General features: G+C 39.0%; 1 protein-coding gene across 5 annotated transcripts in view; it reads right to left on the reverse strand.

Annotated features, from left to right (window-relative positions):
* PTBP3 (polypyrimidine tract binding protein 3) overlaps positions 1 to 26,742 on the reverse strand; it is a 224,898-nt gene that overhangs the window by 110,796 nt on the left and 87,360 nt on the right. Inside the window, exons 1-2 of one of the 5 annotated variants that reach the window (XM_069085320.1) lie at positions 16,276 to 16,401; positions 12,177 to 12,210 (exon numbers count right to left, since the gene is read on the reverse strand). In XM_069085320.1, coding sequence (XP_068941421.1) covers positions 12,177 to 12,210; positions 16,276 to 16,283 — 42 coding nt within the window. In that variant the 5' untranslated portion in view covers positions 16,284 to 16,401. Of the gene's footprint in view, positions 1 to 12,176; positions 12,211 to 14,951; positions 14,970 to 16,275; positions 16,551 to 17,365; positions 17,500 to 26,742 lie in introns of those variants that run through there. The other 4 variants (XM_069085319.1, XM_069085324.1, XM_069085322.1 and 1 more) reach the window with 4 other exon arrangements.

Consider the following 26,742-nt stretch of genomic DNA (forward strand, 5'->3'; position numbering starts at 1 on the left):
AGGATATAAAATAAACCCACACAAATCCTCAGCATTCCTGTATATTTCTAATGAAATTCAACAGCAAGAAATAGAAAGCAAAACCCCATTTAAAGTTACTGTAGACATTATAAAATATTTGGGAATCTACCTGCCAAAACAAACCCAGGACCGATATGAACACAACTACAAAACACTTTTCACACAAATAAAGTCAGATCTAACTAATTGGAAAGACATCAATTGCTCGTGGCTGGGTCGAGCTAATATAATAAAAATGACAATTTTACCTAAATTAAATTATATATTTAGTGCCGTACCAATCAGTTTACCAAAAAACTACCTTATAGAGCTAGGAAAAATAGTAACAAAATTCATTTGGAAGAACAAAAAGGTCCAGAATATCAAGTGAATTAATGAAAAGAAATGCTAGGGATGGTGGACTAGCTATACCAGATTTTAATCTGTACTATAAAGCAGCAGTCCTCAAAACTACTTGGTACTGGCTGAGGAATAGAGTAGTGGATCAATGGAATAGATTGGGTACACGAGACTCAGCAGTCAATGACTATAGTAATCTACTGTTTGATAAACGCAAAGACCCCAGTCTTGGGGATAAGAACTCACTATTTGACAAAAACTGCTGGGAAAACTGGAATATAGTATGGCAGAAACTAGGCATAGACCTTTATCTAACACCACATACCAAAATCAAGCCTAAATGGGTGCATGACGTAGGTATAAAGGCTGATACTGTAAGCAATCTGGGAAAGCAAGGAATAGTTTACCTGTCAGATATGTGGCGAGGGGAAGACTTTATGACCAAATAAGAAGAGGGTGTTATAAAATGCAAAATGGATAATTTTGATTACATTAAATTGAAAAGCTTCTGTACAAAGCCAATGTAACCAGGATTAGGAGGGAAGTGGAAAATTGGGAAAGAATTTTTACAACCTATGTTACTAATAAAGGACTCATTTCTAAAATATACAGAGAACTGAGTCAAATCTATAAGAATACAAGTCATTCCCCAATTGATAAATGGTCAAAGGATATGAACAGGCAGTTTTCAGAGGAAGAAATTAAATATATTTATAAGCATATGAAAAAATGTTCTAAATCACTATTGATTAGAGAAATGCAAATCAAAACAATTCTGAAGTACCACATCTCACCAGTCAGATTGGCTAAGATGACAAAACAGGAAAATGATAAATGCTGAAGAGGATGTGGACAAATTGGAACACTAATGCATTGCTGGTGGAGTTGTGAACTGATCCAACCATTCTGGAGAGCAATCTGGAATTATGCCCAAAGGGCTATAAATAATTTCATACCCTTTGACCCAGCAATACCACTTCTAGGGTTGTATCCCAAAGAGATCACAGAAGTGGGAAAAAGACCCATATGTCCAAAAATATTTATAGCAGCTCTTTTTGTGGTAGTAAAGAACTGGAAATTAAGGGGGTGCCCATCAACTGAGGAATGGCTGAACAAGTTGTGGTATATGCACGTTAAGGAATACTATTGCCCTATAAGAAACGAGGAGCAGATGGACTTCATATTTACCTGGAGAGGCTTATATGAACTGATGCTGAGTGAGAAGAGTAGAGCCAGGAGGAATCTATACACAATTACAGACACAACGTATGTGTGACGACCAACTTTGATAAACTGTATTCTTCTCAGCAATCCAGAGTCATAAGTCAACCCAAAAAGACTCATGATGGAGAGAGATCTTTATATCCAGAGAAAGAACTGAGTTTGAACCAACTGATTGAAGCAAACTACCAGCTCTTTTTCTTGTTTGGTTTTGTTTCCTCTTTCCCATTCTTCATTCCATCTGGTACAATCCTTCTTTATAACCTGACTTATTATGCCTAATGTGAAAGTATTTGCAGATACTATACTTGACTGTATGCTGCCATGGGGGGAGAGGGAGAGAAAATTTGAAACTCAAGGAATTGTGGTAATGAATCTTGTAAACTAAAAGTAAACAAATTAATAAAGACCAAAAAAAAAAAGTCAGCCAGTCTGCCTCCCTCAAAACACAGGCTCATCTTTTTAATGTCAATATTCTTCCAGTGATGTTGTACGGCTAGAAATCATGGACTATCAGTCTCTGAAGAATTCAATTTGAGTTATCAACCAAGAACCACAAAGGAGAAGGTACAATATCTGGCACATATTAAAGGCCTAACAAATGCTTGTTAGCTGATTGAGATGTGGTATAAAGGACTTCATAAAAGAGATGATTTTTTAAAAGTTGACAGGCTCATGAAGTAAAAGTGAAGGATACAGATTCCACTAGTATTCCTAAAATATCAAGAGATGCAGGAGAAGACAAAGGCACTCAAGCACCATGGCTAATCCCTGTGAAGAATTTGCTGGAGAAGAGTCCCAAAAGGTCACAAAGCACCTTTGAAGGGCATATCTACATCAATGGGATAACATATTCCTTTAAGGATCTACTGAAATATGTAAACTAGAATTAGGAATTTGACATTCCTGCTATTTTCAGAGCCAGCTAGTGGTGCAATAGATAGTTTAAATTCTGGTCTCAGACACTTATTGGCTGTGTGATGCCAAGCAAGTCAGTCAGCCCTGGGCCTCAGTTTCCTCATCTGTAAAATGAGCTAGAGAAGGAAACAGCAAACCACTCCAGTATATTTGCCAAGAAAAAAACCAAATTGGGTCACGAAGACTCAGATAAGACTGAACAATATAAATGTTTATTCCCTTCCCTTCTCTGTCCAGCCACATCTGAAGTATGTTCAGTTTTTGTCACATTTTAGAAATAACAACAACAAAGAGCTCTTCATTATATAAACTCCTTTTGCCATTGAGATACATCTCTAACATAATCCTTGAGACTTGCTCGTTAGAGCACTAAGAGGTTTGCCTGACTTACCCAGGGTTACAAAGTCAGCACCAGAACCCAGGTTTTCTTTCCTTAAGAATGGCCTTCTAGCTACTACACCAAGCTGCTTTTCTCCTCATTAAACCATAAAAAAGTAGAATGGGCTGCCTCAGGAGACAAAGGGACTCCCTGTCTTCCTAGCTGATAATTTTCTGGAAAACCATGGGAAATGGTCTATTTAAGATTACCCAAAGCACCCTGAGATATTTGTCTAGAAGTTCTTTTGTCTTACATTTATACTTCAAAATTAAGATGGAAAAAGTAACTTCTCCACTATGTAACTTCCAATCTCCTCCAGTAAGAACTAGATACAAACCCCTCAGGGCAGTTAGAATCCAATGGCTAACAGAGTACTCACAGCAACAACTGCAAAGACATTTGGGATAATTCTGCCCCTGTTCCCCCCACCTTATGACTAGGGTAGACAACTTACAGCCCTGTCTCCCTCTTGTTTTAGAGGGGGCAGAGACTGAGTCAACTGACAGATTATATTACATTTCCCCCCAACAACAACAAGGAAAGCCACTCCTCTTCAAACTTCCTGAGACTCTGAAGATACTTACTTCCAGTTAATTAGGTTCATTATCTAGGAGTCCACTTTCCCAACTCCACATATCTAACCAGTTGCTAAATCTTGGCCTTACCACCACCTCCCTATCTCTGGCTTCCTTCCTTTTTTTTCTCTAGTCACACAACCATCACCTTAGTTCAAGTTTCTCATGACTCCATACCTATATTACTGCAATAGCCTAACCCTAACTGATCTCCCTATATCAAATTTCTCCTCTGAGTCCATCCTCTACACAACTGACAATATGATTTTCCTAAGAAGTCTGACCATGTTGCTTCCCTATTTAATATACTCCAAATCAAATGTAAAGTGTTAAATTGGGCATCAGAAAACCCAGAGTTCAAATTCTGGCTTGGTCCTGGCCACTTAGTTCCAGTCTGAACTTGAGCAAGTTACTTAAGCTCTGGGTCTCAGTTCCTTTGTAAAAGGTAAAAAGCTTTAAAAAAAAAAAAAAGCCACACATTAAGTAGTATTTAAATAACACAATAAATGCCTGCTTCTTATCCCACCCTGACCCCCAGACTCACATCCCTAGCTATCTTTAGACATCTCAAACTGGATGTCCCATAGACATCTAAAATGTCCCATAGACATTTGCTCTCCTTTCTAAGGAACATCATGGCTCCCCTAGGATAAGAAACTGATGACCTGAAATCTTATCACCATGCAGACTGACTCCAGTTTATGATACTCAACACCTTCTCAACTCCCCTCATTTACCTCTCTCCCATCTCTGATTGAAAGGCTGGAGGTTAAAGCAATAAACTCCTCTCAAAATTTTATTTTACAGAGGGTTCAGAACTTTGCAGGTAACTCTCTATTTTCCATCAGTGGTTCTGCTTGGTTTCAATTCTATGCAACATCATACCTTTGGGTGTTCCCCTTCCCCCGGAGCTTCCATTCCCCCATTAGATAAGTAAGCTCCTTGAGAGCAGGAACTATCCTTTTTCTTAACTGTATCCCCAGTACCCATCAGATAGTAATAGTTTAAGAAATATTTATTAAATGGAACTCAGAATGTCCAAAACTGAACTAATTATCTTTCCTATAGGACCCCTCCTCCTTCCCAACTTTCCTATTATTTTCAAGAGCACCCCCATCCTTTCAGTCCACCAGGCTTCAAGTTTCAACCAAGGCACAAGTCTTTATTTCTCACGATAACCCCATCCATATCCAATTTGTTGCCAATTCCGGCAGATTTTACCTTCAAAACATCTCCAGTATATATTTCCCTTCTCAGACTTGCCATCAGTCAGGTACAAATCCTCATTCCCTTGAACATAGACTACTACAAAGAGCTACTGGAAGAGCCTGTAGGTTGGTCTTCCTAGTTCAAGTCTATCTCCATTTCACTCTATCCTCTACTCGACCATGAAATTATTCCCCACTCAGCTGTAAAATTAATATTTCAAAAGCACAGATCTGTACATGTAACCCCATCCTAAACTAATCACCTAGGAGCAAATATAAAATCCTGCTTGGCATTCAACCTAGCCACTTCAAACCTTTCCAGGAAAATACAGTTAGCAATAGTAACTGTGAAAAAAAAATTTGAAGCAAGTCTCTCTGATAAAGGCCTGATTTCTCAAACATATAGAAAACTGAGTCAAATTTATAAAAATAAGAACCATTCTCCAATTGATAAATGATCAAAAGATATGATCAGTTTTCAGATGAAATAAAACTATCTATAGTCATATGAAAAAATACTCTAAGTCACTGTTGATTGGAGAAACATAATTTAAAATAATCCTGAGGTGCTACCTTACACCTATTAAATTAGCTAATAGGAACAGAAAAGGAAAATGACAAATGTTGGAGGGGATGTGGGAAAAAAGAGACATTAATGCACATACTGTTGATGGAATTGTGAACTCGTTCAACCATTCTGTAGAGCAATGTGAAAATATGCCTTTGACCTAGCAAGATCATTATGAGGTCTTATATCCCAAAAGAGATAAAAAGGAAAAGGACCTTTTCTGGGGGTAAAGAATTAGAAACTGAGAAGATTCCTATCAATTGAGGAATGGCTGAACAAGTTATGGTATATAATTATGATGGAATACTATTGTATGATATGAAATGATGAGCAGGATACTCTCAGAAAAACCTGAAAAGACATGCATGAACTGATGCAAAGTAAAATGTATTGTGTACAAAGTAACAGCAATATCATAAGATGATCAGCTGTGAATGACAGCTATTCTCAGCAAAATAATAATACAAGACAAAGCTGAAGAACTTAGGATGAAAAATGCTGTCCATTCCCAGAGAAAGAACAGATAGTGTCTGAATACGGATGGAAAGATACTTTTGTTTTTACTTTCTTTGAGTTTTTTTTTAAATCTATGTTTTCTTTCACAACATGAGTATTATGGATATGTTTTGCATGACTACACATGTATAACCTAAATCAACTGCTTGCCTTCTCAATGGGGGTTGGGAACAGAGGAGTGAGAGGTGAGAGAGAGGGTAAGAGGAAGGAAAGGAGAGAATGTGGAACTTTAAGTTTTAAAAACAAATCTTTAAAATTGTTTTTATATATAACTGGGGAAAAATAAAATACTAAATAAAACTGAAAAAAAATTATATTTGGTGAAGACTGCCTCAAAGATAAAAATGACAAGAGTAGTTCATACATTGCTTTATATTTGTCAAATTCAATAAATTCTAATGGTACCCTATGACCTCTAGGAAGTTCCATCCTTGTCTCCAGTGTTCACTTACAGCAAATCAGGTTCCAATGATTAACAGCATAGAAGCAAGGTATAATTGGCACTTATGCACATGGGGAAAACAAAAGTAATAAATGAAGGCAAAAATTTGAAAATAGAAAAAAAAATTTACTAATATTTAACATATGGATTGACACTGACATCCTCAGTGTTACCAGATGGTCATACTCAGTATCTACTATAACCTGAAGAAAGAAGTAAGGTTCCATTACAGATTCCTCACTCATTCCTTCCCTTTCACCATATTGCAGCAAAATAACATAATGACAAATCACACTCATGTTAAACCCAGATTTTCAGAGGTAATGAAGTGTACATATTCAGTCACACTACTCTCATTAAAAAAAAAAAACTTGATAATTTAATGGGAAAAAAATATTTTTATATTAAAATGAAAAAATGTTTTAAAGACTTCATTTTTATCTTATCCTTTAACTCCTATTTCTGTATATGTCCTATAATATACACAATATCATTTTAGTAGTGTATATATAAATTACAAATATACATACATATGTTGCAGGTACATTCTCAAAAATTGTTTATTGATAGGACACATGAACAAAAAGTTGAGGCCACTGTTATAGCCTGTCAAGATAATTTAGGAGTGAATTCAGTATGTACTCTTTTTTTTTTTTTTGGCTTTTTGGAGGGGGGAAGGCAGGGGTATTGGGGTTAAGTGATTTGCCCAAGGTCACACAGCTAGTTAAGTGTCTGAGGCCGCATTTGAACTCAGGTCCTCCTGATGCCAGGGCCGGTGTTCTATTCACTGCACCACCTAGTCGTTCCCTTAGTATGTACTCTTATACTTCATTCAGTTAAAAAAATTACATATGTGTGTGTGTGTATACCATAAAATTTGATGCTTATCCATTTTAATGGTCGGAGGGAGGTTTACTGGAGCCAGCTACAGCTTTCAAGAGTCCACTATTAAATCTTCAGTATGACCACTTATACCTTGGAAATAAGAAATCACTACAAATTGGGATTTATTAGTTTTGCTAATTGCCTGAATTTACATGTTAAGATTAAGTTTAGAGGTGTCTCATGTACATTTATTTTTTTCCAGGAAGCTCAGCTGTTAACATTCCAGCAAACCTCTACAGGTCCTCTGTTTTTGTCTCCCAATAACACTTGGTATATCACCTGTCTCTCAATCCATGCTCTGCACAGTTGCCTAAGTAATTTCCCTAAAAGTAGGACCACTTCATCTCAGTTTCTTATTACCTATAGAATGAAATATAAACTCCATACCAGTGGCCCTTTCCTACCTTTCCAATGTTACTACCCTCCACATACTCTACTCTATCAAAGTTGACCTAACTGCCATAGGCCTCACACACTTCTTTGCCTTTGCATTATTCTCTAGGAGAATCATTTAATCCTCTCCTCTGCCTCTTAAAATTGCTTGTTTCCTTAAAGTTGTAACTCTAACCTTCTGCAGAATGCCTTTCCCAGTGCCTCCAACTGCTAGTATTGTCCCCTCTAAAGGTACTTTTCCATAACATTCATCTGTGTGTATCTTATACATCTCCATTTATATACATACTGTCTCCCAATTAAAATATAGATTCCATGACAATAGGAACTATAAGGGATTGCATTTGCTTTTTCTCTGTATCCTAGAACACTTAACTCGGTGCTGGATACATACTAAATGTTTGTTAATTGATCAATGTACTGTGCTTCTTTTCCTTAACTTGGCATGTTTCCCTTGCCAGAAATACCCTCTCCTCCTCCTCTTTGCCTGAAGTCCTACCTATCTCTAAATCCAAATCAAAACCACCTCTTCAACAAAGACTTCCCCATTAACTCCCCCTACCTTAGCCCCAAATGAATTTTTCCATCAAAAGTCTCATCAAACATTTCTTTTGCCCCTCATGCATTTTTGTAATATTGCTTGTCAGAGCTATTGATGTTGTCATATTCCTTTAATTCCTAGAAATCAGCAGGATGCAGTAGAAAGACTCATATTTGGAGTCAGAAGGCCTGGATTTGAATCCTGACTCTTATTTACGTGTGTGACCTTAGCTTAGTCATTTATCCTCTCTGGGCCTCAGTTTCCTTTTTTCTAAAATCAGGGAGGTGATAGACTAGATGATCTCTAAGGTCCTTTTTAACCCTAACTCTATGCATAATCGTATGATTGTGTCCACCAAGATTTTGTCTGAGGCCCTGTTCTCTCTCCATACACTCTTAGTGTACTGATGCCTTTTACATTCATACCGATCCCAAATACTAATACTTTTAATTTGAGTTACTTGTACATCTTTTATGTTGTGCAGTAGTTTCTAAATGACTTGAGAGCAGAGTCCCTTTTCAATTCTAAAATTCTGTGGTTCCAAGGATGAGAACTGACTCATCTTTGTGTGTTTGTTGAACTGGTCTCTTTCAGTTAAGGACACTGCCATCCTCCCAATCCCCTGGGTTTGCAATTTCAGTTACGCTCTCCTCTTTCTCATACACACATCTAATTAATTGCCAAGTCTTGTCAATTCTACCCCTACACCTATCTGCATCTATCCCCTTCTTGCTACTCACAAAGACTCTCATTACTTCTCACCTGAACCACTGCAACAAGCTAATTGTTTTCTCTGCATCCAGTCTCTCCCCTCTGTAATCTATTCTCCAGACAGCTGCCAAAGTGATAATCCTAAAGCTCAGGCCTGGCTATGTCATTCCTCAGGCTTGGCTATGTCATTCCTCAGACTCAAGAAGATTCAGCAATTTCTTGAGGATTAGCTACAAAACTCCTCTGGCTCCAGACTACCTTTTCAAGCTAATTATATATTATTCCTTTCTATTCACTCTACATTCCAGTCAAAATGGCTGACTTACTATTCCCCATAGAGGATGTTCCTTCTCCTAGAAGAAACAAGTACCCTCCTACAACACACTCAAAGCTGTTGGCTTTTTTCTGTATACAGGTTATTCCTTTTCCCATCCCAACAACGTATGAGTTGCATGAGGACAACCTAAGAATTATCTCATCCCATCTAGCCCTAGTCTCCCTGCTGAGTTCCACTCCTACATTACCAACTGACATCTGTATTTCTCTACCTGGATATCTTACAGACATTTCAAACAATATGCCCAAAACAGAACTTCTCATTCATGCCTAAACCTACCTTTCCTCTAAATTCCCCAATTTCTGTTGAGGATATCAAGATTCTTTGAACAGTCCAAGCTTACAAAAGTCATCTCAGACTCTCCTCTGCCTCACACCCAAATTCAATCAACATAAAAGTCTAGCTCGTGGTAACTTCACAACTTTTCTTCCACCAGTTCCCTTCTCTCCACTGACACAGCCATCAACCAATATGCCAATCCCTTACTGGATCCTTCTCCTGAAATATTCTGGGTTGGTTTGGGGTTTTTTTTTTTGGAGGGGGGGAAGGTAGGGCAATTGGGGCTAAGTGACTTGCCCAAGGTCACACAGCTAGTTTTTTGTGTTAAGAGGTCGCATTTGAACTCAGGTCCTCCTGACTCCAGGGACAGTGCCCTATTAACTGTGTCACCTAGCCGGCCCCTCCTGAAATATTCTAATAGCCTCCAGAGTGATCTCCTTACTTCCATTCTCTTCCTCAGCCCACTGTACCCAAAATAATCCTCCTAATGCACAAGCAGGAGCAGGTTACTCCCTCTGTTCAAAAAATATTCGGTGGTTATTCATTGTCTCTAAGATATAAACAGTCTGGCATTTAAAGCCTTTCAAAATCTAGCCCCAAGTCGCATTTCCAGATTTATTTCATGCCCCCCTCTATTTTTAGACAAAGTGGCCTCCTTATTTCCAACCCATATTAGATCTCCCATCTCATTCACTTCTACCTCTTGGAATTCTTGGCTTCAGTCAAAGCTCCCTTCAGCTGATCAGACTTCCGAATCGTTAGTACTCACTCCTTCCTTAAAGTACCTTGTGTTTGTTTTACGAGTGATATTCCCTATTAGAAAGCAAGCTCGGAGAGGTTGAGTGCTTAAGATTTTTGTCTTTGTGTCCTCAGTAACTAGCCCACATTCTGCTCAGGGCAAGCACTTCAATGTTTGCTATATTTCTCCATTATTTTAAAGTGTCTGTTACATAACTAAGCACCAAAATATGGTTCTTGTGCCTAATATCTAAATCTTTCACTGCCTAATATCTAACCCTTTTATTTTATTTATGTTTGGTTTTTTTAGTATAATATGATAAATAAGACATCTAAGGATATTTATCTGTAATGACTAATAGTCAATGCATAAGTAGATTTCGTAATTTAAATATATGACTTTTAAAGATATAGTTCTAGACTTAAAAGAAATTTTCAAATAAGAACAAAACAACATTTGGCAGAAAATGCCAACTATTTTGTTTATTTCCCTAAATTCCATAGTTCTGCCTAAATCAATAAAATATCCTGAATAGTGAGTGATCCAGAGGGTATAATAAAACCTGCAATTTATACCCACTGTTAACAGGATTTTTACTGAGCCAGTCTCTAACCTGAGAATGCTCAGAGCCACACAAAGCAGGCCTAAGAGAGGGGAGTGCCAGTAATCAAGTAGCTTAATTAATCAGTTTCAGAGTGAGGAATGTTCTCCCAGCTGAAGTAAAAGTTATATACTTAAATTTCAGTGTTTCCCATAACATAGGATACATGTACCATTAAGAGAGAATCAAGACCAGAAGTGGGAAACCTACAGCCTCAAGGCCACATGTGGCCTTCTAGGTCCTCAATCTCGACCCCTTTGACTGAATCCAAACTTCACAAAAGAAATCCCCTAAATAAAAGTATTTGTTCTGTAAAACTTGGACTCAGTCAAAAGTCCGAACCCAAGGACCTAGAAGGCCAAACTTGGCCTGGAGGACACAAGTTCTTCACCTCAGGTCAAGACAAATGTCCCCAGTGGCAGAGACAAGTACAGCTGTGGCCACTACTGCCTAAAGACAGTCTGGGAGGCCTTTAATTATTAGTATATTCATTATACATATCATATCAATTAATATGAAAATTGTAATTCCCCTCTTAACCACTGAATATTTATTTAGCATTTTCAAATGTAAATGTTTACCAAAGGAGAAAAAAGTACAACCATTAAAAGCAATACTACCCTAATATTTGTCAATCTACAATATTTTTTAAAACTAGTACATCAAAAATGAATTTTGTACTTTTCCACTTTGGTAAGCATGGATTTTTTTTCCAAGATTCATATTAAAGTATTCTACTGGAATATTAATTAAATTTCAAAACCTTCAACATAACAGACAGCACAAATCCTTGTTCTAACATTTTCTAACTGTATGACCACAAAGTCTATGTCTATGTCAAAGCCTCAATTAACTCTGATTACACTTGCATTCTACATCTTGGGAGGAATGGATTTGTAAACCTTAAAGCACTATATAAATGAGATTTATTATTCTAAACTAACCTAGAGATTATATTTTTTAACTTTCATATTAATAAAACATTGTTTTAGTCAATTATGTAAACCTAACAAAACTATTGGCTTTTATAAAAGTCTTACTAACTTTTACGTATTGTTTAGAAGCTGGTCAGAAAAAAACTGTAAAGTATAAGAATTATTTTTGAAAACTATGAATTGACTATTGGACAAATTTCCTTTGTTTCTTACTACTAATTTTACCGTCTATGAAAGGAAAGATGGAGGAAAATCCTTTGCTACATTTCTTAGAATTTTCATTTGGGTCAAGTGAGACTTTATTATGATTTTTTATTTTCACTGTGTGGATATATTAAAGATAAAATGTAAGCCTCCCCCATCATTAATATAAATAATTAAAAATTGGGTGAAAATACATGCCAAAATAAATTGTTAATGGTTAAATCAAAAACAAAAGAACATTGCTGGTACAGAAATAGCACAACAGATGATATGTGAATAAGTGATACAGTTTTGCTGAAGGGGAAAACGCCACAAATTAATAGGCTACAAAAGTGAATATGAAAGAAGAGAAAAAGATTCCTACCTTTAAACCGACTGTTATAAGATCTGTAACAACACTGTATGGAAAAAAAAATGAAGAGAAAATGGAAAACAAAGTTAGAGAGCAAGTATTACAAAGGCAGAGGTAAATAAGGTTAAAGGAGGAAAGAAAAACATTGTTATAATAATGTAAATAAAAGTGAAAATGTGATGAGTTGTGGAATGTTTTTGCAAAGGAAATTAGACTGACAGACTAGTAACACAGTTATGAACAAAGCAAAGCTCTAAAGAAACACATAAGTCAAACCTGTTGCGATTGTTTCGACAGAAAAACAACTGTGCCCATGTAGAAATATTAGTCAGCATGTTTGCCATTTGCCTTTATTATTCAACTTGGTCTTCAAAATAAAAACTGTCCAAGCTTTTTAATCTTTTAAGCCAAACAGGCATAAATTATTTTTAAAAGTTTAAAAAGAACTCAAGGACTTAAATTTCACAGAATTAAGATCTCTCATCTCACCAGAATAGTAACAAGATATTGTGTCACTATTAAAACCAATAAAATACAAATTTCACAAATGCCTTCAAACTATTTTTAAAAGCATACAAACTAATAAAGTCCTAAAAGCAAAACAGCCCCAAGAAGGGGAAAAAAAGTAATCCTGAATTTCAGTTAATTCACCTGGGATTTGGGCACAATAAATGCTAATGTGTGGTGACTTCTTAAAAAGTCATTCAAAACTTGAACCTATAGTTCTTTACTTTAAAGCAAATGGTTCACAGCTTTTTTCAGGGCTATGAGAAACCCTAAAAGTTTAATTAGCCCCCTGAGGACAAAATCTTGAAAGGTCTAGAACCACACCTTTTAAAGGTGGGGCAGAACCCTTATAATTAAGGTTCTGTGACATACCAAAAAAATCTATCTACTGAAGCATAAGATTACCATCAATTAAAACTTTTATCTTCCGATACTCTTTAAGAGAAAACTGAAACTGTAACAAAAACTGAAAATTCCACATATTGAACATCACCTGGGATTGCAAGGCCCTATAACATAAAAGCAATTGTTTAAAAAAAAATAAACATACATACATGACTTTGGATCTTAAAATTAATTCAGCTGACCAAAAAAAAAAATTAAGTACCTTTCCTGTGACTTAATATTAAGCATAAGATGACAAGTTTTTGTGGAATTCCTGTCCAGAAAGTAATGTAGATTAAATTATCATTTACTTGAATTTCTCAACGAGGCCACTTTTTAGTATCTATGTAATACTTATCAACTGCCTTATGCTTAAGTAAACTGTCTTAAAAAACTCATTTCAAGCTTTAAAAAAATAAAATTACCAGTATTTTAGTTTCACTCCCTGCTGGACCAGTTACAATACTATATATTTTAAGAGGTGAGCAGTTTTATTAAAGATCAAAATATATTTTCCACTATTTCACCCCAAGTTGTCTGAATAATAATTTAACAACTAAAATTCACAATTAAAAGATGCCAAGACACAAGCTGCTTGTACCAATGAATTTTCTAACACAAAAAGCTGTTATACTTCCATTAACTATGACCAGATGACATTAGCTCATTATCTTTTTTAAAAAAATAGCAAGAGGGGGAGTTTGCTCTCCCCTCAGCACTGACTGCACAACAAACTATGACAACCTGCCAATTTTCATCAACTACCTATTCATCTAATTAAACAGATTATTGCTTTTTTTTTCTAGCGAAAATAACTCAAGTAGAAGCACTTCATGTAAGGCACACAGAAGTCTACAAAATGCTAAATCACTTCAGCTGATTTGAAGACATGTGCTAAACTTAGAAATAAAAAATGCTATTTGAAAGTCACAAAACTAGCGATAGCATTCTAAAAATATTTTAGTTTTCAAATTGTCATTTGTGTTTTATCCTGTAGAATTCACTGTGCATTCAACTCAGCTAATCAGAAATGGTAAAACGAGAGTTTCGTATAAGTAAACCTACAGGAAACATCAAATGAGTCTGCATTACAGGAAGAGCCAGCGTTTTCTTATAGCCAAAACTACACAGAACCTACAACAAACACAAGATTTAATTAGCCCTCTTTTACTTTTTTGTCTCTTTAAAGTAAAACCATTAGATAAGATTTATTTTCTTTACAAGTCCAGAAATTTTGTATCAGAAATCGACCACCAGTGGTAATGTCGAACAAACCAACACCAGAGTGAAATGGATGTATAGTGCCTGTAAGAGTAGCAGTAGTTATTACCACTGCACTTTCCTTTATATTAAGAAAAATTTTTTTATCGCGCTGCAGCCTAAGAACCCTTTCAACCAATGGCCTAAGATCCCAATTCAGTAATAAAATCTTCACTTCCCTCTTCACTTCCCCATTTCCCCAAGAACATTCTCCATAAATACTCAGAGTCCAAGTCTCTAACTGAAGCACATTTAAAGGCCAAAGTCGTCTCTGACTGTGAAGCACATTTCAAGACCAAAGGAGTTTCTCATTAGTTTCCCAGGTAAAAAGGGTCCCTTTAGAATCTATTCTAAATCTACTCCCAGTACTCTAGCATACACTGACACCTTCCCTCCACAAAGAATCTACACACATCCTTTTTCATCCTACCCTGAGATTTGATTTAGGTTGAGGGGGTGGGGAAGGGGGTGCGAAACCTGCAGAGCGTCCTTCATCTACCCAAGAAACAGAAATTTCCTGAGAAAAGTGAAAGTCGCATCCACCCCCCACGACACCACCCGAGGCAGCAACCCGAAGAGCCACAGCTCAGCTGCTCCTCCTCCTCCGTAGTCTCCAAACACCGCACACATACACACCATTTTCTAAGCGGAAGTGATCTGAGGGCTTCGGGGAAGGAACACCAACTCCAACTCCGGATCTCTGGCTTTCCAGATGTCTCAACACACAGCGAGACGTGACTCCGGTTAGTCGGCGGAGTGGAGGGGAGGGGGTGGGGATGAAAAGGAGGATGTGGACTAGCCTTCAACCCCTCCAACCTACTCTAATCACACAAGTTCCGTGCCCAACCTGGAGCAGGCGAGGATGGGAGGATGAGGAAGGGAGGGGACTGGAAGGGGCGTGGAATGGGAGGGTAGCAAGGAGGGAGAGGGAGTGGGAGCAGGAGAGATGGGAGGGGGGAGGAGAGGAAAAGGGGGAAAGGGAAAAGGAGAGAGGAAAAGGGGGGAGAAAAAAAAGAGAGGGAGGAAGAAGGGGAAAGGGAAAAAAGAGAGGGAGAAAAGTGAAAGAGAAAAGGGAGAGCGAGAAAGAGAGAAGGGGAAAAGGAGTGATGGGGAAAGGGAAGAGGGAGAGAAAAGCGAGGAAAAGAAGAGAAAATGGGGAATATGGAGAGGGAAGAAAGGGAAAGAAAAGGGGAAAATGGAGAAGAAAAGAGGGAGCGAGAAAAGGGAACAGAAAAGATAAAAGGTAGAGACAGAAGGGAGGAGCTAAGAGGAAAAGAGGGAGAAAAGGAGGAAGAAAGAAAAAAGGAGGAAGAGAAGCAGAAAAAGGAGGGAAGAAATAAAAGATGGGAGGAGAGAAGAGAAAGCTAGAGGGGGAGGAAGGGGGCGAAAAGGGGGGAAGTGTGTGAAAGCAGTCCTATCCAGGCCGAATCCTCTTCAGTCTCACAGGCAGAGCTCCACAGGGATTTGCTCTTTTCCCCAGGAGTCGCCCAGCAGTCACCCCACCCACCAGCCGCGGCCGGCTCCACCTCGCCCGCGCACACACACCCCCTGCCCTTCTTCCTGCTCTTCCTGGCCCCCCCCACCCCGGCTCAGGGGCGCCCCCTCCCACCTTCAGCGCCCCACTCCACCAGAAGAGCAAGGGGGGCGGGGTAGGGAGGAGACTAGAGAGCGCGGAGAGGAAGCCGAACGAGACCCAAAGGAAAGCAGGGGCACTTCGACCCCCACCGCACCCCCCCCCCGCCCCGTACACCCTCATCTCCCCCTAGCACACACGACGCCGCGCCCAGGCGCGGGAAGGTGAGGCGCCCCCTCCCCAGCTCTGATCCGGCAAAGCTCCGGGGCCGGCGCGGGGATGGCGTAGGGGGAGGGGGAGGCGGAAGGCTCGAGGAGGGCGCCGGGAAGCTCGGCCGCGCTCCCCCGGCCGGCGCCGCTCCAAACCGGAGGGCCCGCCTGCACTTACCCATCCATGGCCCAGGAAGGACGGGAGAGCTCGGAGCGGGAGGGAGAGAGGCCGCGGGGAAGTCCTCGGGCCGGCGGGCCTGGCGCAGCACAATGAGCAGCGGCCCCAGGACTCGAGGGCGTGGACGCCGTGGGCGGGGGAGAAGGGGGGGAGCCTCAAGAGGAAGAGGCGGTCGGACGCTCGATCGGGCCGCTCCGGGCTGGAGGGGAACAGCGTCTCTCTCCGGAGTACCCAGCCCCCCAGCCAGCCGGGGTAGGAGAGAGAGAGAGGAGGAGGAGCGGAGAAGGGAGCGCGCCCCCGCCGCCGCCGCGGGACCGGCAACTCCTCCGCCCGTCACGCGGCTGGCGCGCCCGCGCGCGTCCCAGGCGAGCCCTCGAGAACAGAACCTCCGCCCCCGCAAGCGAACTCGAGCCTTTCAGGTTCCCTCCTCCGCAGCCCAGTTTCCAGACGCCCCAGCGCGTGCGCGCGCCTCCTCTCACAACCCCTCCCAGGCCTAGCCGGCGCGCGCGTGCGCGCATCCTTGTTCAACCTAGCCCGCCCCACCCCAACCACCCGTCCCCCCCTCCCCAGCCGCGCCCCACCTCCTTTCCCGTTTCTTAGATTCCTAGAGGAACGAGCTAGCTAGTGGTCTGTTGCCTCCGCTTCTTCTGCCTCTCTCCCTTCCTTCTTTCTTTCTTTCCTTTCTTCCCCCTCATCCAAACTCCCACTTCAGCAAAAAATATTCAACTCTTTATTTCTCCCAACTACCTAAACCTAAAGGGGAAAGCGTACTGGGGCTGCTGTCAGTACCACCTGGAGGGAACAGCAACCCCTCCCCCCCTTTCCTCCTGATCCTGGAAGGAGGTGCCCCTGGCCAGTTGCTGTGCCTTGGAAAATTACAAAAAACACACCCCACCCCTACGTCTAAGGTTTTCTCTTTGTATTTCTGGAGCTTAAGAATGAGCAGTGTTGCTCAGAACAATCTGGAGCTCCTGACCACTCTTCTTTTCGGTTATCCGTTCTAAAATCCCTAGTCAAGCACCACCAGGATGGGAGCGGCCGTCAAACAGCGGATAAACAGCTAGCTCCCCGCCATAGGTCTGGTACTTACCCTAGGCCGCTCATGCCCAAAGAAAATGCCCCATTTTTGAGGTTCCCAGGACTGAAGCGTCGCCATAACCATGTAGCTCTCCCCAAAAGAAATGCAGTTTCGGTTGTAAAATTCAACAGGCATCAATCGGGCGCCTGGGAAGAGTAAGAAAGAAATTGACAAGAAGCTTAAACTAAGCTGAGATCAGATGGTTAGCTATGTAGTCTTGCAGTTTAGATCAATGTGCGAGGCTTAAAATAATAGAAAGGAGGAGAAAGATTTGTGTGCAGAACATGAGAACATTTGAGGCTTTTTTTAGCCTCTGGCTTGCCCTCATCTTACTGTACATGCTTAAATTAAAATGTAAGATGGAGAAAATATCAGTTAAAGATGAGTCATGAAATGGGAGACAGGCTTTTGAAGCTTGAGTTGTGGATAAGAAATGCTTCCTAAAGGGTCTCCCTAACCTACCCACCTCCAATATCTTCCCAGTCTCCTCAACCTAGAAAAATACCTTCAAGGAAGAGGAATTAAGATTTCTTGTGTTTTGTTCTAGAGACCAAAACTAGGAAGTGGGAAGAGCTCAGAGGCAGATTTAGGGTTGATTTAAGAGAAACTTCTTAACAATTAGGACTGTTCAAAAGTGGAATGGGCTGCCTTGGGTTCTCCCCTTCAAAGAGGGCTGGATGACCTCTCATCTAGGATGTTATAGAGGGGATATTTGGTCAGCTAAGGGTTGGACTAAATGGCCTCTGTGGTTCTTTCTATCACTGAGACTCTCATCTTAATACTATAGAGGTCTGATCACATCGCTCACAACTCTAAAATCTTCAGTGACTCACACTTTTATCTGAACCACTATATAATCTCAAAACTCCTTAATCTGGCAGTCAAAGCCCTCCAGTGTGGTTATAACCTTATACAGTACTACTTTCCCGCCCTAGCTAAAATGGAATATTGTAATGTCCCATCACAACCTCTTCCTGCCGAACACCTTTGCCTACACTGTTCTCTACACCAGAATCCCCCGAATCCTTCCTCTTCTTACTGAAGCCTATATCTGTTTATTGAAATCATAATAATAATACCTGCCTCACAGGGTTGTTGTAAGGCTTAATTGAGATGATGTATATAAAGCACTTTGCGAACTTAAAAGTACCATATAAATGTGAGCTATTATTTTCCATTTATCTAGCCAGACACAGCATGGTGAAATGGTTAAAGAGCTAGCTTCAGAAGCAAGATCTCAGGTTAAATTCTAGCTCCATCACAAAGTGACTGTGTGATCCTGAGCAATCCATTATTAGCCTCTCCAGACTCTAAATTGGAAAAAAAAAAAAAAAAGGTGTCAACTTGCACTGGTGAAGAAAGTTCCTCACCAGGAGCTCCATACACCATAGAAATTTCAGGTCCAGTCCCTATCCTCACCTAATCATTATCACCACACTCTCCATAGTGATTTCTTGCCCCTGATTAACTAGCCAGTAAAGATCAGAAGTAATGGTTAGAAAGCTAAATTTAATGTAATAGATAAAAAACTAGAATTGGAATCAGGAGACCTGGGTTCAATTTTCAACTTAAGTATTTACTAGCTATGTGATAATGGGTAAGGCTTAACTTCTCAAAGCCTCAGTTTCTTTATATACAAAATATGGATAATAATTGTACTATTTACCTCATAGAGTTGTTATAAGGATGACATGAGATGATGTAAAGATCTTTGCCAACTCTGAAGCCTTATATTAGTTATAATTATGTTCTGATTGTATTAAATGTACTTATGTACATGTCTGATTGCCTGTTTAATTTTGGATCCCTTGAATAGTCCTCATATCTAAGCATAAGGCAATACAGTAATAAAACAGTGTAATTCACATAGTGGTCACACATTGGAATATTTATGTAAGTCCTTTCTAGATTTCTTTACACTCTTTCATGCTTGTCAGTCTTGATGACATTATAGTATTCCATTACATAATGTACAATGATTCCAGTATTTGGGGAAATTTAACTTGCTTCCAGTTTTTTCCACTTTAAAAATAATACTGCCAAGAAAATATTTTTCTTTGTTTTTGGTAACACTTTCAGAGTAGAGTCCCAATAATAGAATTAAGTCAAAAGGAAGTTTTGTAACATGTAAACTTTGTAATAAAAGGAATTTTTATAACTTTTATTGTGTACAACCAAATTAATGTCTAAAACATTTCTACAATTCCACCAACAATGAATGAATTCACAGCTCTTCTAGAATTGTTTCATTGCTTCTAATTATTTTTATTAATTGGATGGAAAAGAGATGGCCCATCCTACTTTTAAGCAGAATGTATATGACTATATATACTCTGCACTAGCCTTTCATAAAATTATCTTCACTAGCTACATACTCTAGACATATCACAGTCACCTCCTTTAATAAACAATCAGGATCATTTTTTTTTCTAGTTTGTCATTGTTAATGCACTATTTTTTCCCTTTTTTAAAAAAAAAACAATTGGGGTTAAGTAACTTGCTCAAGGTTACACAGCCAGGTGTTTCTGGGGGGGGAGGGGGTGCTAAGTGTCTGAGCCCTGATTCGATCCCAGGTCATCCCAACTCTGGGGCCGGTGCTCTTACTCACTGTGCTACCTGGCCACCCTATTTTTTTTTAAGAAGAAGGAGAGTACTGGTTGGAAAGGGCATATTTCTCTTGAAGCTTTTTGTACTTGGTATTATTACCATGCATGTATATTATTATTACTTCCCTTACATGGAATACAGTAGCTCAAATGTTTCCAGACATAAGAAATGACATCAGGGATTCTACCAAACTCAATAGGCATTTAAGTCAGCCTTGTAGTTCCTTTCTTGGGGAGCTAGTATACCCTGCTCAGCATACCCCAACCCATTTGCAAGCTAAAGTACAGTGTATGAGAGAATGGAGAAGCAGATAGCAGGAAAGGCTCCAAGAAGTATACAGATAACATATCTATAGTGGTTTCCTGTCCTATTCAGAAGCTAAGACACAAAATATGTAGCAAAAGGGAACCTGAGTAGTACCAATATAACCTATAGATTCTGGGTCAGAGCCATGTATGTGATTCTTCTGAGCTCCATGCTTCATTACTAGGAAAGCCTTGCCATGGACCTTGCTATTGACCATGTTAGTTACACAAGCATGAATGTAGTTATTTACCCTTCTCCCTTTTGCCTTGAAAGGTAATAAAGGTGGGGAAAAGTGATGAGCCCTTGCAAGAACCTCAGACAGGAATTGCCCATAAAGGGACATACAGTCCTTATAGATGACTGTGACTACCTCTACTTCTGCCAAAGCCCACTATAGAACTCTGATCCATTTTCCAGAAACAGCAGTGGGACATATTGGCTTTCTTTGACTATGATCAGTTGTCCTTTAAGATGTAGTTCTAAATCTTTGCTACCAGTCAAATACAAAGGCTATTTGTCATTGACAGAGAGGGATCCCTGCTTGATTGGGCAATACAACTAATAGAGGAAAGCTCATAATTAATGAACTAACCACAGTTCATCAAATAATTTTTTTTTTTAGAAATCTGGTTATGAGTACAGAAAGAGTAATGTTATGACCTTAATGTTGGGATTAAAACAGAATAGGCTATTAATTGAATAAATAAATTATTCTGGAAACTTTGCTCTGTCTTCCACTGGGAAGAGTTAGTACTAATTGGGATTGTCAGGAGAAGGTTGAATGATCATCTCTTGGCCAATACAGTGAAAGCATGGGACTTAACAGAGCTTATCCATCTCACTATACAGCCTAGTGATAAAGGAGAATCATTAAAGAAGGGTTACAGGTTTGCCCAATAAATAAGCAAATGGAAAGAAAAACAGGTAGAAGTTGGACTAAAGAGCTTCTGAGAAAACCCATTGGAGTTTAAGACAATAATGAGCCCAGTTGTTCCAATGGCAGGAGTATTGAGAAAGTCACTGGCTTTGTTTAGGTGTGGGAAGCCAAAGTACGTGGCTTAATACAACCTGAAGAACCACACAACTGTCCACCACACACACACACACACACACACACCACACCATTATAAGCTATATTTCTGGGAGATCCTAGAAATAGATTGCCTAGAATGTAGTGAGAAACTGGGGAGTGGCCCTCCTCAGGTAAGACACCATGAGAATATGTAGTAATTAAAATAGGAAGACCTTTCAAGGTGTAATAGTAATGAAATTTGAAGATCCCTTTGTATTAATAAGCTAAGAGGTACTTAGCACCTAGATTCAAATTAAGCCTCTGTTAAAGAAACAGAAGGTATGATTCCCTGTTGCTGATGTAACAGGAAGGGGATGAACAGGGAACCCCTGTTGCTGACATAATAAGAAGGGCCTGAACAGGGAACAACTATACTGTATTTAAGGAAGAGCACAAGCTGGACAGTCAGAATTTCCTGGGATAAGCATCGTGGAGGCAGGGCAGCTGCTGCTGGACTGAAGACTGAACTGAGAATTGAAAGAACTGAGAAGAGGAATGAGAATTGAGAACTGAGACAGAATTTCTTGGATCAAGCCACATGGAGGCTGGATAAAGTGATTTTGATTTTGAGAACAGAGATTATGGTGCTGAAGACTTCCAAGTGCCAGCTGGAGCTGCCAAAGACTGAAGAAGCATGACTGTGATGCCGGTACTTGTACAAATGTTGTGACTTTGTTAAGGTGTATGAAAGTTCTTGTGGCTTTGTTAAGCCTTGTCTTCCCAGAAACAGAGACTGTGAAGGATTTGGGATGGACTGGACACTGTGAGCTTCAATGTAGAGCAGGAACTACATGGAGAGCTGGACAAGGAGCTGGGAGCTGTCTGCCTTTGAACTCAGGTGGCAGTTGGTTAGATCCAGGCAGGAGCTGGGACCATGGAAGAGGAACCATGGAAGCTGAAAGCCTGCCTTGAGTCAAGATGAAAAGACCTCTCCATGGGTACTGAGTAGTGACTGATGAAATTGGCTAAGTAGTGACTGATGAAATTGTCTGAGTAGTGACTGATAAAATAGCATACTGAGTAGTGACTGATGAACCAAATGATTGAGTTACCAAATGATTGTACTTTATTGAAAACTATGTGACCACTTTGGTGAAAACTAGGTGGCCATTTTAGTGATAAGTTGTTGAGTTGTGACATGCTGAATCCTGTATTTTTATTTTCTTTGAGAAGTTGTAACATTATGAATGCTGTACCTTGATTTTCTGTGAATGTTTTGCTCTGATTTGTTATTGAATGAGTAGAGAGTTCACTATACTGTGTAATCAGAATCTTAAAAGCTATTCACAGCAGCAGTCCTCTGGAAAGCTGCTCATGCTTGGCTTTATAGGAGGGAAGGCTAAGGTACTAGAGAACTATTCCTCTCATGTGGCAAGCAGATGGCAGTGGTGGACAAATCATTCTGGGAGAAACTGATACAACAGTGGCTGGGGTAGTGTCTGAGTTGCTATGGTTACAATGGCACACTTCCCATAATGAATGGAACTTGTATCAGTGTAGTTTCCTAGAGCTAGAACCAACTCAGCTAAGGACAGGGTCACCTCAGGACCCTTCCCCAGAACTAGCAAGAACTAAGGAGTGAGCCACCCCCCCCACACACACTTTTTGTTTACTTGCTAGACATCTTTAAAAAAGAGAAAGAAGTTCAGTTGCCACTTTTTAAGTTCTCCCGCAGAATAACTTCCCATTACCATACCATATATTCATTTATGTAATAAGCAAAAGAGGTGATATCTGATGTCATATATTCAGGAAAAATATGAAGAAGGTTTATCTGATCTCTAGATCAATAGTTCTCAATCTATTTGGTCTCAGAACCCCTTATACTCTTAAAAACTATTGAGGATCTCAAAAAACTTTTGTTTATGTGGGTTATATTCAGCATATTAGAAATTAAAATTGATCAAGTAAAATTGATAATTTATTGATGGATTAATTTTAAAATAATAAATCTATTACTCATTAACATAAACAACCACTGCTTTTGAAAAATACATTTTCCAGAACAAAAAATTAAGTCAAAAAGGTTGTATTGTTTTACTTTTTTTTCAATGTTTGCCTTAATAGAAGTCAGCTCAATTCTTTCTGCTTCTGCATTCAATCTGTTGGAATATGTTGTTTTGATGTATATGAAGAAAATCCACCCTCACACAGATATGTAGTTGGAAATGGAAGGAATATTTTAATAGGCAAATAATGTTTTAATATTGTTAGAGAAATAGTTTTGACCCTGGGGGATCCCTTGAAAGGGTCTCAGAGACCTTCAGGAGTCCATGGACCACAACAGCTGCTCTACATTATGAGCAGGGTTGCTCTTCTAGGTAGAAGTACCATTGCCTTATTTTTTGTTTGTTTAAGAAAGGAAAGGAGCTATAACTATTGATTACAGGGACTCATAAAAAACTGCATTGCTTATAGGATACACACATTTATACTAATGTGGTATGGGAACCATATACAATCTAATAAGGTCAAATTCAAAGATGAATGGAAACCAACAGTTGTTAATTTATTTGGATATATTGATAATAATACTTGGAATGTATATTAAAGTTTGAAGGGCACTTTACAAATAGATTTTCATACCATTCTTGGGGAGAGAATGAAGAGATATATATTAGATAATTATACAGTCAGATGATTTCAGGACAGGTTAGATGGCTGGACTCAAAAAGTAGTTGTTAATGGATTAATATAAAGTAGAGGTCTTGACTAGAATTCCTCAGGGTTCTGTGCTGGTCCCTGTGCTGTTTAAAATTTTTATCAGGGGCGGCCAGGTAGCACAGTGAGTAAGAGCACTGGCTCCAGTGTCAGCATGACCTGGAGATCGAATCCCGGGCTCAGACACTTAGCACCCACCCAGAAACACCTGGCCATGTAACCTTGAGCAAGTTACTTAACCCCAATTGCTTAGGGGTGGCCAGGTGGCTCAGTGAGTAAGAGCACCAGCTCCAGTGTTGGGATGACCTGGAGATCGAATCCCGGGCTCAGACACTCAGCACCACACCCAGAAATAACTGGCTGTGTAACATCGAGCAAGTTACTTAACCCTGATTGCTTAAAAAAAAAATTTTTTTATCAATAACTTGGATAAAGTATGCTGAGCAAATTTGCAGATGAAACAAACAGAACAGATGGCAGTCGGGATCCAAAATTAATTTCATAGGCCCAGGTATTTGGGCTGAATCTATTAAGATGAAATTCAATGATGATGAATATACAGTCTTGCACTTAGGCACAAAAAATCAATTTCACAAGTAGGGGAGGCATGGAAAGACAACAGTTGATCTGAAAAGTTTCAGGGCAGGGTGGTAATTGGACTGCAAGCTCAATAGTAACAGTGTGATGTGGAGGCCAAAAAAAGCTAATATGCTAAATTTGGAGGGAAAATACAAAATAGATAAACTGCTTGTTAATCTGTTGTTTTTTTAAGATGGGAAAATGAAATTGAAAATGTCAGAAATAAAAAAGGAGAATTCATAACAAGAAGGGAATAAAAGAAATTATTAGAAACTATCTTATCCAATTACATACCACCAAAGCTGATAAATCAAAATTTAACAGAACAAGAAATAGAGAATTTAAGTACCCTACTCTCAGAAAAAGAAATTGAACAAGTCAGAAATTCCTAAAGAAAAAGTCTCTAGGACTAGATAGACTTAGAAATTAATTCTATCAAACAATCAAAAAATAGCTAAATCCAATATCACACAATTTATTTGCAAAAGCAGGAAAATAAGGTATAGTGGGTTGAACCTGACTCAGTGTGGTTCCCTGGTAGTTGGGGTCTATATATATATATATATACTTTATATATTGGAATGAAATGAGACAGTTATAAGTCATAGTTAATAAAAGGAGGTTTAGTTAGTCATATCATAGAATGGATAACAAGGATACAGAACTTAGCATCAATTGATAGAACCCTGATTCAGCTACCTTGAGACATCCACCAAGTCTGAATTGCCTTAGCTTCATGTGGATAAGCACTTGTATGCACTTAAGTGAACAAGAAGACATGTTCATGTGACCTAGGACCATGAGGAAGCTTATCGATAGCAAAATATCCTTAGTCTTACTCTAGGCCAAACAAGTCTAGGAAACAGTTTCCTTGGCTTTTGTGAAAAAAAGGCTAACCTATTCTTTTTTTTTTTTTTTTTAAGAAATCGGGGTTAAGTAACTTGCTCAAGGTTACACAGCCAGGTGTTTCTGGGTGGGTGCTAAGTGTTTGAGCCCAGATTCGATCCCCAGGTCATCCCGACACTGGAGCCAGTAGTCCTACTCGCTGTGCTACCTGGCCGCCCCAAGACTAGCCTATTCTACATGGGAGTGGGGAATGCTAACCTATTCTAGAAAGGATCCTACCACATTCCTTCTATTAAAGTAACATGTACCTGATACCTACACTGGGGAGAAATAAAGTAGAGAAAGAAAACCTTAGTTAGTACATCCTAATGAATATCAATGCACAAATATTGAAAAATATAAAAAATAAAATAAGAATAGAGTCTACAAGAAGATTTTTTTTTAAATTATACTCTATGACCAGGTTTTATTTGTACCAGGAATGCAGTATGAGTTTAATATGTGGAAAACTATAAACATAATAAACTATATTAGTTACAAAAATGGTAAAAATCCTGTGATTATATCAACAGATACAGAAAAAGCTTTTAACATAACACAAGTCCACTTTACATAAAATCATTTAGGGGCGGCTAGGTGGCACAGTGAATAGAGCACCAGCCCTGGAGTCAGGAAGACATGAGTTCAAATCCGGCCTAAGACATTTAACACAAAAAACTAGCCATGTGATCTTGGGCAAGTTACTTAACCCTATTGCCCTACCTTCCCCCCCTCCAAAAAGCAAAAAATAAAAAAATAAATCATTTAAAATCATAGGACTAAATTAACTACTTTAATATGGTAAATATATCTGTCTAAATAAAATGTTAACATCATCTCTAATATAGACACTTTGCAGGCATTTCTAATAAGATTGCTAATGGTACAGCTTTTATAGAGAGCTTTGAGGTTTGCAAAGCATTTTACAAATATGATCTTAGTTGATCCAGCAACTCTGGGAGATTAGTGCTATTATTATTTCCATTTCACTGCTGAGGAAACTGAGGCAGACAGAAGTTAAATGACTTGTCCAGGGTCAAGGGAAAAATAAAGATGTCATCACCACTATTATTTGATATAGTTTTAGGAATTAGAGCTATAGGAATAAGGCAAGAAAATTAAACTAAGGAAAGGTAGATAGTCAAAGAGGAAATAAAATGATCATTTTTTTTGCTTTTGCTTTTTGCTCTATTCACTGCTCCACCTAGCCTCTCCTAAAATGATCATTTTTAAGATAATTTACCTAGAGAATCCTAGATATTCAACTAAAGCTAATATT

This window comes from Petaurus breviceps, unplaced genomic scaffold (assembly GCF_028583685.1).
Source record: "Petaurus breviceps papuanus isolate PSGF00001 unplaced genomic scaffold, PetGlider_PUasm1.0 175, whole genome shotgun sequence".
Classification (NCBI taxonomy): domain Eukaryota; kingdom Metazoa; phylum Chordata; class Mammalia; order Diprotodontia; family Petauridae; genus Petaurus; species Petaurus breviceps.